We start from the raw sequence: 12,897 nt of genomic DNA, 5'->3' as shown, positions 1-12,897 counted from the left end.
CTGGAAATACAAGTGGGTGTGTTCTACTTGAGTAATCACATGTAAATGCAGAGGTGCCGGCAGCACTGTAATAATGACTGTAGTGTCTTTGAAGGCACTCTGAAGCTTCTGTTCAAAGACACTCTTAAATAATTAAATCTTTTTCTTATTTTTTCAATTTACATGGAATATGTAATGACATCCCCCAAGTAAAAGATTTTCTTCCTTCCTTTTCTTTCTCATGCAAAGAATAAACAGTATTTTAATTCAGACACTGCTTGCTGACCTCTATTGAGCAAAGAACAGTGATGAGAGCAGGTCCAGATAGTTCTTTGTTGTGACCCTCAGTAACCTTTTCTTAACACAGAAGTGACAACTTGAAAAACCTAGGTACCCCCAAGGTGGTCTTAGAAGTCTGTGTTCCCCTCTACAAATAAAGGGAGGCAATTTTGTCTACTTTGATGTGCTCTCTGGCTCCTGGCAGTTCACTCTGTGACCATTTATGTGGTCCTCCTTTTAAGACTGGCTGCTCAGCTCACTGTACATAGTTCTAATTTTTTTTTTTTTTTTTTTTTTTTGGCAGATACCGAACATCTCTATACTGTAGTGTTTGAAGAGATCTGTGGGCGTTTTGGAAAGGCCTACACCTGGGATGTGAAATCCTTGGTCATGGGTAAAAAAGCCCTAGAAGGGGCAGAGATTATTCGAGATGTTCTAGATCTTCCAATGACCAAAGAAGAGTTATTACATGAAAGTAAAATGATGCAAGAGAAAATATTCCCTACTGCTGAATTGATGCCAGGTATGTTTCTCTTCAGTATTTGTAAACTGTTTATGGAATTACTTAAATGCTAGCCAAGGCTGAAGTTTTTAATCTGCTTTCCACAAAGCAGTTTCTCTTACAGATTCAGTTCCATCACTTTAGCTTTAGCAAGTTTTACTCAAATCTACCTCCTATTTACCTGTTAGAGAGATATTTTACCTCTTAAAGGGCACTGAAAACTTTTTTTCTTGTTTACTTGGAGAAGAGCTTTTTGTCTATATGTTTTAAAAGAAGAAAAAAGATAAAGTATATGTGAATGAATATTGTTTTGTAAAGAAGACATTCTTTGTAATTGCTGTTGGCAGATGCATAACTCTGCAAGTTAGTTTTCTCTGGCTATGAGCACAGTCCAACTTTGTAAAGCACAAATACACTTTTAAATGTGCAGGCAAATGTATGAGCCCATGGGTTTCATCTCGCCTAACCTCAACGTTGAAACTTAAGCCTGGCATTTGAGCCAGCTGTGTGTCAATGGAGAGGGAAGGTTTCTCAGGTTGTCCTCAGGCAAGTAAGTTTAATCACCTTCTGAAGATACATGTCTTTTACCATTGATTGTGAAGGAAGCCAAATGAGTAGCTTAAACCAGGTACCTCAAGATAAGTAAGAGAGTGAATCTTAACTGTAGAATGAACTCATAATTTTGTATTCTGTTACGTATACATCTGGAATGCTTAAAGAAAAATCCTCAGCCATGCAAGACAAGCAATACCTAAAGCTAAGATTACTCTTAATTTTTTGTGCAATGTTAAACCTCCTGGAGCAAATATCAATAATTTATGAATGAAAGAAAAAATAAAGGAAAGGAGGAGAAAAAAACAGTATTAAAAGTGAAAAAACTACATGTCACTATACCAAGTCTCACTGTTATAATTTTTTCTCTTTGAATTTATGCTTGTTTGTCCTGAAAATCTCTACAGCACATTAATGATGTTTTCATTTTTAGATCCTTTTTTATACCTAGTTTCATAATGCATTAAGAGGATGAGCATTAAAAATATGTGGTATGTTAGGAATAAATAACAAGCAGCAAAAATAAAACGTAATTTTTTTTTTAGGCACGTTAAAAAATTGAGTATTTTGTACAGCCAACTTATTTATCTCTCTGATGTCTTTTGTATGAAATATTTTTCAAATTGCATCTTTCTTGCTTGTAGATCCACCTAAAACTGTAAGACCAGTTAAAGTCTCCAGGAAAACAAGAAAGATGGAGGGACATGGTTTCTGTTTTTCATGTCAAACTTCTGGAACTAACTTTGCAGCTATCTCTTTTGTAAGACAAACAAAACCCCTTAGTCTCAGCTTAGAAAAGGCCAGGTGGACAGATTGGGTGAAATGTTAGGAGACAGAGAGAAGAGTTGCTGTAATGTAACAGCGCAGGTAACAGGTGCCATTAAATGGATATTCTGTGCCTGCTGAGGACTGTGATATTGTGGCTGAGCTGGCTGGAACAGAATTGCAGAGGGGTGATGGAACAGATTAGCTGAAGGAAACGAAGTTTTGAGCTGTTCCTGCCTTCAAAATTGAATTCTGGGCTTACTAAAGCTGGGCTATTATAGATGAAACAAGCAAAATTCTTAATGGGACAAGCAAGTAAACATTTTTATCATCACCAGAATTGTTCAACGGATTATCTTTTCAGTTCAACTAAATACATACGATAACTTTCTTCAGGCTATTTTCCAAAGCAGAATTGATGTGAACTTAAATACTTTATGCTCGCTGGCCATTGTGGGGAGCATATGCAGCCTTGGTCACTGAAGTAATGGGATCTGTACTTTACTTGGAAGCAGCATATTAGATACAAGCTGAATTGCCATGAATTTTGAGAAAACCAGCTTCATGTCAGCTAATAATCTAGAAGGAAGTGGCTTCAGCTGTTTCTTTAAGGACTGACCTGTTCTTCAATCTGATAACCAGATTTTTTTTTAACCTGATACTTTCCTTCTGTCCTTTTGTATCTTCTGAGGATATATATTAGTGTAATCCTTGTGGATTTATTCTACAGCCTCTTAATGTTCTTTAATTAAGAATGGACTTCATGCAGGTGTCGTGTAAAATGTAAGACTGTGGTGATATTTTGAATTTACAATGTTCTCTAAATAAGCTGATCTTTCAGATGGTTACAGGTAAATGCAGGAAAGTGAACGTTAATTGTCGTATTTATTAATGGTGTAAAATGACTCTGACATGCTGAATCTGTGGCCATCTTTTGGCAGTTAATAGTCAGGTGAGGTTCTATTTTTCAATCAGTTTTCACAGTTTTTCCAAAAATAAGACTCAAATTTGGTTTGGTAGGGAGCAGTGCTGAATGGTGGCCAATGCTGTTTGAAAAAGTGACTGAAGCAAAGCATCACTTGTTTCCAACCATAGAATGAGCCATGCACATGTGTGTGCCAGCGATAACTCTGTTAATTCCCAGGTCAAGTAACTGACAGGTATTTCAGTGATGGTTAAAGATGGTGTGGAAGTTGTACAAATATACAATTGGCAAAGCAGTTCTTTGCCTGGCAGGCCATGCCACTTAATGTACAACAATTCTAAGGCATTAGCAGTTGAAGAAAGAATTATGGCTATTTCAGTATGGCTGAACTGACTTACGAACTTCCATGCATCAGGCTGTGGTCAAAATACAGATTTGACCTATGAAGAGGATATATCCATTTCTAATGTGGAATTTTCCAATAACTATGTGAGAGTTTTTCACAGATTTATTTTTAGTTCTGAAAGAATCTTATGGAAGGCTAGTTTTGATTCAGTAGAGAAAAGAATTAATCCAAGACAATGCTGACAAAATGACAGGGCTGCCACTTGCGCTGCTTTTCTAAATATTTCTGTCAGAGTACGCAAATTGTTGTCTGCAAGAGTAACATAGTTGTCTCTCTGTTTCTGCAAACGCAGTACTACATTGCAGGGAAGTGGATCTACAGAGCAATAAGGAATGACAAGTGGAGCAGAAGAAAACCGCGCAGATGTACATTTACCTATACGTGTGTAGGTGTGCTTTTGCTAAAGATCAACCCAGAATATGCACAGAGCTAGAAAAACCTAACTCCAAGTTACACAGCTGCCAACAGTTACTATAATCATGTCAAGGTTATGAAATTAATGCCATTCTTTCATAGCAGTCTCTGTTTTTTGGCTCACCCTCATCACAAAGCACAGGTCCTTAAAGATTGTATAGCTGTGTATACCTTTCTGATGTTTTCCATTTCTGAGTCATTTCCATGATAACTGAGATTTCTTTGCTGCAGCTTCTGTTCAGACAGTGTTGTGCAAACTATTTTCCAGTTCAAGTAATTTCATAGTTCAGATTTAGCACCAAGTGAAGCTGGTCAGAAATCACAAAAAGAGAAGAGAAACAGCTCAAGTTCTAATGGCAGCTCACTTTAAAGACATACGTATTTTTTTCTTGAACAGTTCCATTCAACCAGCAGTCTAGTTTACTTAGCTATTGTTTCTTTGATTCATGTTGTGCCCTTAACAGTTAAACAGACGTCCTACCATGTTATCTTTTCTTTTCCTTGCTATTATTGTTTTAATGATAGGAAACTCTAGTGAGTCCATGCTGGGCTCAGTGAGCCTTTAACCCCTAGAGATCAGTCAATTAGCTGCAAACTCGGGATGATGCTGTCTGTTTGGCTGATTTCAAACATTTGGCCGTTGCATTAAGTCCTAACAGATTTCAACCCAAAATTGCTTTTACCAGGAAGTCAGCAACACAGTTGACAGAGGTTCTGAATTGTGTAAAATTTAGTACTTGTAGTGTTTCCATGGCCATGCTTGTGTCAGTATGTCTAGACTAAAATAACATTATCGATTTGGTGAACAGGGAGTCTCTGCCACCAGATGAACCTCTGGTACTTTTTAGAGAGCAATAAGACGAGAATATAGAATTCTTTATTAATAGCCAATTACCCAAATTGAGAAGTAGGTTATTTGTTTCCACCTCCACTTCTGTAGCTAAGTGAAAAGATAGCATACCATTGCAGATAGCATTTTTCATATCTCAGAACAAAAAAGAAAGAGGTGGATCTGACAGTTACATTTCCATAGTCTCATCAGATTGGTGACAATCACACCAAGTGGTGGAAAGTCCCACCTCTGTCACACTGTCACCTTCACAGCAGCACTGCTCAATTCTTTTGAGGATTGAGAGCAAGCGTAGGTAATAACACTGTGCTGATGGGCTTGCAACTGTTGTAGCACAGCAGACTACATAAGAATATTTTTTAATCAGTTTGTGACTTAAATGAACAGACAGCTTCTTAATCTATGCGAGATAATTTTTTTTTTTATTTTTTGAATGCTTTTATTGTTCAGAGGCTGCTGAAGTTTTTACCGTAGAATCACTCCTATGAATTTAGAGAATTATCATTGAATTGGCTAGAAATGTAATCAACTTGACAAAGCTCTGAGCGGTAATGTTAGCGTTTCTTTGATTAAAGAGAATGATGAAATCTTGAAGAGCTTTAAGTTGGTTTGATATCACATTCACTGTAGGAGCTGTAAATGATTTTGAAAAAGAGGAGCAGTCTTTTCATACAGAGGCTGTGTTTATGCCTAAGATTTCCATTTGTGCACAACTGGACATAAATCACACAAGACATGCATAACGCATGTACACAGTTAATTTAAACAATGCACAGAGCACTTTGGTTTCGTTTAGTCTTTTTCTCCGCAGTAAATCTTGTCTTGCAGATACATGCTGAACGCTCTCAGACAGTTGACTTTGTGTCATGTTACAGCAAAACCAAGTGGACTTGAATATGGGTCTCTAAAAAGCCTTGATTTTTTTGTGCCCCAGCCGTCAGGTGTCCTCTGTTCTCATGCTGTTAGTGTGAGTGAAAGCTAACTGTATCTACACAGTGGTGAATGAGGAACAACACTGTGAGAGATGTAAATGAAGATCATCTTCAAGGGGGGGCTGAAAGTCTGCAAAAAGAGTGTGAAGTTGTATTCGCACTTGTAATTTGTATGTGAGCTATGTGAAGAAAGGGCTTGGTGACCACTGTAGGTCTTCCAACAAAAATTTCAGTGTACAGGGCAAAAGTGTGTTGATCAAGACAATATTCTCTAAAAAAGGCTGTAGCCATGTTGTTTCTTCTGCAGCATATTCTGCATCCTGGCTACAAGATTTAGCAAGTATAGTTTTATTAGCACGGGCTATGTAGGGTGGATGAGCCAAAGTGTAGTAGGGAAAGAGAAACAAAACATAACAGATACACCAGTGAAGGAAAAGGGAAACAGGGTAAAAGAGATATTAACAGACGGGTCAAACATGCTCCAAAAAGGAAACAAAAAATGAATATTTTTTGGAAGAGAGTAAATAGCTCAGATTAAAAAAAAGAAGTCCAAGAAGACTCAAGCATATATAGATAAAATATACATAGGAAAAGATTTGATTGCCCATGAGATAGTTGGGTTTTGGTGGTTGTTGTTATTGTTTGGTTTTTGTTGGTTTGTTGTTTGGTTTGTTGGTTTTTTTTTTTCTCTTGATTACAAAAGGACTTCATGGAATATTTCAATACCCCACCCCATTTTTTCAAAGCAGCACATTTTTTTTCCAAGGAGTTTAGGGAGAGAATTGTTCCTTAGGTTTAGGATTACAGTTGACAATAAACCAAATGTGACTAATAGTATGAATTATGAAACTGTTAAATGAGAGTGGCCTGTTTAGCTTATTGAAGTAAGGAGTATGATTATCTTTTCAACAATTTAAATTAACTGGAGACCCAAGTATGTATTGCAATTACAAAATGCAGACAAAAAATAAGAATAGCACACCGATTTAACTGGATAAATAATCAAATAACTAGTAACTAACTGTAGAGGGGGATGAGACTTTAATAAAGTGTCCTAGGTAACTCACTCTTCCTGAAATATTTCTGTAGTCTCCAGAAGTATGTCAAAAGGTATAGAATAGTTGTAGATAGCAGTGATGTTGTTACTATGATCATAATGATTTGAGGCCTATGTGAGAGAAAGTTTCAAATGAGAAGTAATATCTTTCAATTAGCTGAACTGTGGAGAAGCTTTTGGGCATAGAAAGTAATCTTCATATTGGTTTTAAAATACCCATTCTTTATTTTGGGGTTTTTTTAAGAGTTCACATGTGCTTGCTTTCTAAAAAAGCAACTAGGCAGAGGGAGACACAAAATAATAATTTTAAGTCTGTCTGAAGCTTTTACTATTTCCATACGTGTAGCCTTTAGCTTCCTGTAATAATGTAGCCTGAACTTTCACTTGAATCTGGAAATGAACACACAGAATCTATGGAAATTCCAAATGTATTAATAACCTGATTTCACTGGCTACTTGATGCTTGTATTGAATTAATATAAGGAATATGCTGTATTTATGGTGTGGTTTTTTTGTTTTGTTGTGTTGGGGTTTTTTTATTATTTACTATCTTGAACTAAAGTAATCCTACATTATACTATTTATCTGATTATTAGATGTCCAACACTGTAATTTTTTGAATAGGGAAAACATTCATTTGGAAGACTATAAGGCATTAATGTATATTGTGGGTCTCTGTTCTAGTTTGCTCAAAATGTTCTTAAATTGGTTAACACTGTAGCTAAATTAGTTGAAAACTATAAAAGAATATTATCTATGGTGGTTGGTGCAGACTGAAACCCCTGTGAGCTGTTTGGGTTTTATTTGAGGGTGGGAAAAATGGGGATGTGTCTGCTAAATGTCCTTCCTAGCAGAACATGTTAGCTTTCAAATAACAAATTATAACAAAAGACATAACACACACACACACATACTGTCTTCTCTATTGCCGATGGATTTCCTATTTCTCTTCCTGGGATTGCATAATGGTTAAAATACTATTAAATAGAAATTAGATGTGATTAGTACCTAGGTGGTACCCAAGGATGGACTAAAGAGACACAAGAGAATTATGGTACACTGTGATGTTCATGAAAGAATTTGCCACTGAAAATGCTGCCATTGCTTTATTTGAGGCCTTCTCAATGAGGTAGGAGCTCCTGTAATGTAATTTTGAAGCTTAATTTTCATAAAAGCTACCTTGTAAATTCTAAGATACGAACTTCTTACAGTTCTGTTTGCAATGTATGCTTTTGCTTAAGACAAGGCCTTGAGGAGTTACATTTGTTTTTTCAGGGCTTTTTCTTACATAGCTTATATTAATCTTTTTAGAGTTGAAACAGACATTAGAAAAGAGAGTGGGCCTGTGAAGAGTCTGTGTAGGCCTGCGCATTTCTGTGACCTTGTTCCTGCGCTCTGTGCTGGCAGTACACAGGCCAGCTCTTTTCCTGAAGCGAAAACACTGTAGGATTTTGTCTGTGTTTATAAGACCATCAAACAGTGGATTTTCAGGTTAAGTTACCGGCAAAACTTAGCGCGCGATTGTCTGTCTGGATGGTGTAGTTATGCCTTCAAATAAATAGACTGCAAGCAGAAATGTGAACAGCAGAAATCCTTCAACTGGTGAACAGAGGAAACTGAAATTATGGTTCAGTGCTGAAGCAGCATGAATAATCCTCCTCCATATCTCGTATGTTTGCCCAGTTTATGATGGAGAACTCTTTCTTCGCTATCTTGAGAAGCATTCTTATAGTCTACTGTAACATGTTGATAGAAACTTCTCTTTAGGAAAAGAGAAAAATAATAAATGCTTTGTTAGACAAAAGTTTGGTGGAAGACTTATATTAGAAAAAAGTGCAAGAGCTTTATATTATCTCCTTATTTGTCTGGAGGCATTTCACAAGAAATAGGTCTGAATTTGGAGTTCCAGAACTGATGTAAGTTAGGAACAGTGTTCTGTTCAGTGGTAGACAAACACAAGAAAAGTGATGGTAAAAAAATTTGAAAGTATTTCAAATGAAATGTAACAAAAATGTATGTGTTATTCATGATACTGGAGTATTCTATGTGACATGGAGCTCATTTTTGTATAAAGCTAAAAGGGAAATAAAAATACCCTTTGTTCTCTGTTGATTCGTATTAGCTCTCAGGTGTTATGTCTTGTTAATTTTCACTTCATAATGAATAATGCCATTTAATTATAAAATGTCATAACTGAAAAAAATAATGCAGAAAACAGTGTTGTAATAGCATATAAATAATTGGGTAGGGACTATGGTCAGATCATTTTAGTGTAATATTATTTGGTTTCCTGAACTCTTGCTGTACACATTTGTATTAGTCAATGAAAAGAAAAATGTGACAGCCCAAGAGTTTTGTTATTCACTATAAGCCTTAATTTTAGTTTGTCAGTTGATCCAATATGTTAGTCACCATGGTTTCAGCTGAATATAAAGAGAACAAGCACCACATTAGGAGTCTAATGGAGGAATAACTTCCTTTAAAAAAAAATTACATAGATTATATACTTTTTTCTAAAACTTTCAGAACACAAGTGCCGATCTCTTCCTTTAAAATAAGTCTCTGGTCTCAGAAGAAATAACTCCTTTCTGTTGGTTTAGTTCAGGTTTTTTTTTCTTTTCCCAAAGTTGTTAACTTCATTGACATTTATGATTAATCAGGTTTTAAAGATGCTGACATTTAAAGTTGATCCTTCTTTTCAGCTTCTGTAACTAAATTCAGTTTACAATTCCTTTCACCTATTTTTCTTTCCAATAGTCACTGGTGTTTAACTATTACATTCAGAATATAGTAAGCTTCTGTGTCTGTTCTAAAACGTAATATTCACCTTTTTGATTATTTGAAATGAAAGACTACATTTGGAAATAAAGCATGGCAATGTGGGATATTTATTCCTGATTTTTTTTATGATTACTGGAAGAATTTATGTTGTACTGCCTAAGGCTGTTATTGCATGTGTACCACATTAGGAGTGTTACCGCTTTCAGTAGGAGGGGTGGAGGATGGTCCCAGGAGGCCTAGCAGATGGGTCCCTCTGTGATGGATGGGCCTTGATCCCTGACACGGTAGCTGCAAGTAACTTAGAAGTTAGCGTGTTCACAGGAATTTTCACCATACTTCTTCATAGCCATGGAATTTTTAACTGTTTGTTTTTGATGTAACTGAAGTCTTCATTTGATTTGAAATATCTGTGTAGCTGTAGGGCATATAATGACAAAGTGTATGGCAGGGGAAGTTTCTTACAGATCTTTAAAGCAGTTCCACACTTTCCCTTCTGTTGATGTTTTCTGTAAAAAACAAAACAAAACAACCTACTAAAAAAGATATTTTCTTCCTAATGAAGAATTATATGCTGAATTAGTACAATAATTGTGTCAGTAATTTGCTGTGGTGGCAAAGTGTATAGAGCTTTTCTGGCGGTAATTGATTCAAACAAAAATGGATTTTGTTGATCTATAGCTTCTACAAAGAAATAACAAGCCTGTAATGAAAATATTTTTCAACTGCTACTGTCTTGAGCTTGTTAAGATATGCTAGCTATTTATTCTTCCATATGCTATGTAAGTTTTTTCCATGTAGCTGATTTTCCCCCTTGTTTTTTTTCTAATCTATCTTGCTATGTTTACATATATGCAACTAATCATTTTTTAAACAGCTTATTTTTATTAAAGTGCCTTTTCTGAATAATATAAATCTTTACTCTCTGGACCTTTAGGGACAGCTGCATTTTAGCTACCTTGTAGCAAGGAAAGCCTAAAAGAGAAGGTAAACACACACGCATTTACACACCAAAATCATGACGTGCTAAGGGAATATAAGAGAGAACAGAATCACAGAATCACAGAATGTTAGGGATTGGAAGGGACCTCGAAAGATCATCTAGTCCAATCCCCCTGCCAGAGCAGGAACCCCTAGGTGAGGTTACACAGGAAGGCGTCCAGGCGGGTTTTGAATGTCTCCAGAGAAGGAGAATCCACAACCCCCCTGGGCAGCCTGTTCCAGTGTTCTGTCACCCTCACTGAGAAGAAGTTTCTTCTCACATTTAAGTGGAACCTCTTGTGTTCCAGCTTGAACCCATTACCCCTTGTCTTACTGTTGGTTGTCACCGAGAAGAGCCTGGCTCCATCCTCGTGACACCCACCCTTTATATATTTATAAACATTAATGAGGTCACCCCTCAGTCTCCTCTTCTCCAAGCTAAAGAGACCCAGCTCCCTCAGCCTTTCCTCATAAGGGAGATGCTCCACTCCCTTCATCATCTTTGTGGCCCTGCGCTGGACTCTCTCCAGCAGTTCCCTGTCCTTCTTGAACTGAGGGGCCCAGAACTGGACACAATATTCCAGATGAGGTCTCACCAGGGCGGAGTAGAGGGGAAGGAGAACCTCTCTGGACCTACTAACCACCCCCCTTCTAATACACCCCAGGATGCCATTGGCCTTCTTGGCCACAAGGGCACAGTGCTGGCTCATGGTCATCCTGCTGTCCACCAGGACCCCCAGGTCCCTTTCCCCTACACTGCTCTCTAATAGGTCATTCCCCAACCTGTACTGGAACCTGGGGTTGTTCCTGCCCAGATGCAAGACTCTACATTTCCCCTTGTTATATTTCATTAAATTTTTCCCCGCCCAACTCTCTAGCCTGTCCAGATCTCGCTGGATGGCAGCACAGCCTTCTGGCGTGTCAGCCACTCCTCCCAGCTTGGTGTCATCAGCAAACTTACTGATAGTACACTCAATTCCCTCATCCAAGTCATTGATGAATATATTGAACAGTATTGGTCCCAGAACTGACCCTTGAGGCACTCCACTAGATACAGGCCTCCAACCAGACTCCGCCCCATTGATCACAACTCTCTGGCTTCTCTCCTTCAGCCAGTTTGCAGTCCACCTCACTACCCGATCATCCAGTCCACACTTCCTCAGTTTTGCCGTGAGGATGCTGTGGGAGACGGTGTCAAATGCTTTGCTGAAGTCAAGGTAGACCACATCCACTGCTCTGCCATCGTCAATCCACCTTGTTACGTCTTCATAAAAGGCTATGAGGTTGGTCAAACACGACTTCCCCTTGGTGAAGCCATGTTGACTGTCCCTGATGACCCTCTTATCCTTGATATGTCTTAAGATGGCACCAAGGATAAGGTGTTCCATCACTTTCCCAGGGATGGAGGTGAGGCTGAGTGGTCTATAGTTGCCCGGGTCCTCCTTCTTGCCCTTTTTGAAGACCGGAGTGACATTTGCTTTCCTCCAGTCCTCAGGCACCTCTCCCATTTCCCAAGACTTGGCAAAGATGATGGAGAGCGGTCCAGCAATGACTTCAGCCAGCTCCCTCAGCACCTGCGGGTGCATCCCATCTGGACCCATGGATTTATGGATGTCCAGATTGCTTAATTGCTCCCTAACCCAGTCCTCATCAACTGAGGCAGACTCCTCCATTGCCCTGCCTTCCTCTGGGGCCTCAGGGGTACGGGGCTCCTCAGGACAGCCTCCGGCAGAGTAGACAGAGACAAAGAAGGCATTCAGTAATTCTGCCTTCTCTGTATCTTCTGTCACCAGGGCACCCACCCCGTTCATCAGTGGGCCTACATTGCCTCTGGTGTTAGTTTTATCTGCCATGTATTTGAAGAACCTCTTCCTGTTGTCCTTGACCCCTCTCGCCAGGTTTAACTCTAAGGTTATTTCTGAAGAAATAACCTTTCTGCAACAGTGCTTTTCTGTGGCTGGCTACCTCCAGTAGAAACATACAATAAACATACTCTGTGACAGATGAGCTGAAGCTGTGATGCACTGGGTCTGAAGAAAATTAGCTATTTGAAAAGAGCACAACTTCAGAGAAAAATAAATATATCATAGAAAGGATGTAGGAGATAGAAAAAAGTATTCTTTCTTGTATAATCTTTAGACTTCTTTATATTACTACACACGTGATATACTAGCCTTGCTAAATATTGCAGAAAATTTAGAATAAATTCCTTTGACTGAATGAATTTTATTTTTTATTTTAAGAGAGACATATAGGCTACTGCTTTACTTTAAGAGATCTTAGTACTTCAGTTAATTTAATGTGGACTTCATGTGTTTCAGAATGAAGACATGATCCGTATCTGGAATAAAAAGCTAACTTGTATTTAGCATCATATTTTAATGAGAGGACAGAGTAGCATCATTTGGGAAAAAATGAACTTGCTTATTTTTAGTATAACCATTTAAGGGGGCATAGGAAGGCTTTTAAATGAGTGA

General features: G+C 38.0%; 1 protein-coding gene across 1 annotated transcript in view; it reads left to right on the top strand.

Moving 5' to 3' along the window:
- PUDP (pseudouridine 5'-phosphatase) overlaps window positions 1-12,897 on the top strand; it is a 76,701-nt gene that overhangs the window by 26,438 nt on the left and 37,366 nt on the right. The window contains exon 2 of the mRNA XM_065646124.1: window positions 563-781. Within this exon, the coding sequence (XP_065502196.1) occupies window positions 563-781 (219 nt within the window). The remainder of the gene's footprint in view (window positions 1-562; window positions 782-12,897) is intronic.

The sequence above is a fragment of the Caloenas nicobarica genome, chromosome 1 (assembly GCF_036013445.1).
Source record: "Caloenas nicobarica isolate bCalNic1 chromosome 1, bCalNic1.hap1, whole genome shotgun sequence".
NCBI lineage: Eukaryota > Metazoa > Chordata > Aves > Columbiformes > Columbidae > Caloenas > Caloenas nicobarica.
The sequence above is the reverse complement of the archived record's forward strand: the minus strand, read 5'-3'. Positions and strand labels throughout refer to the sequence as shown.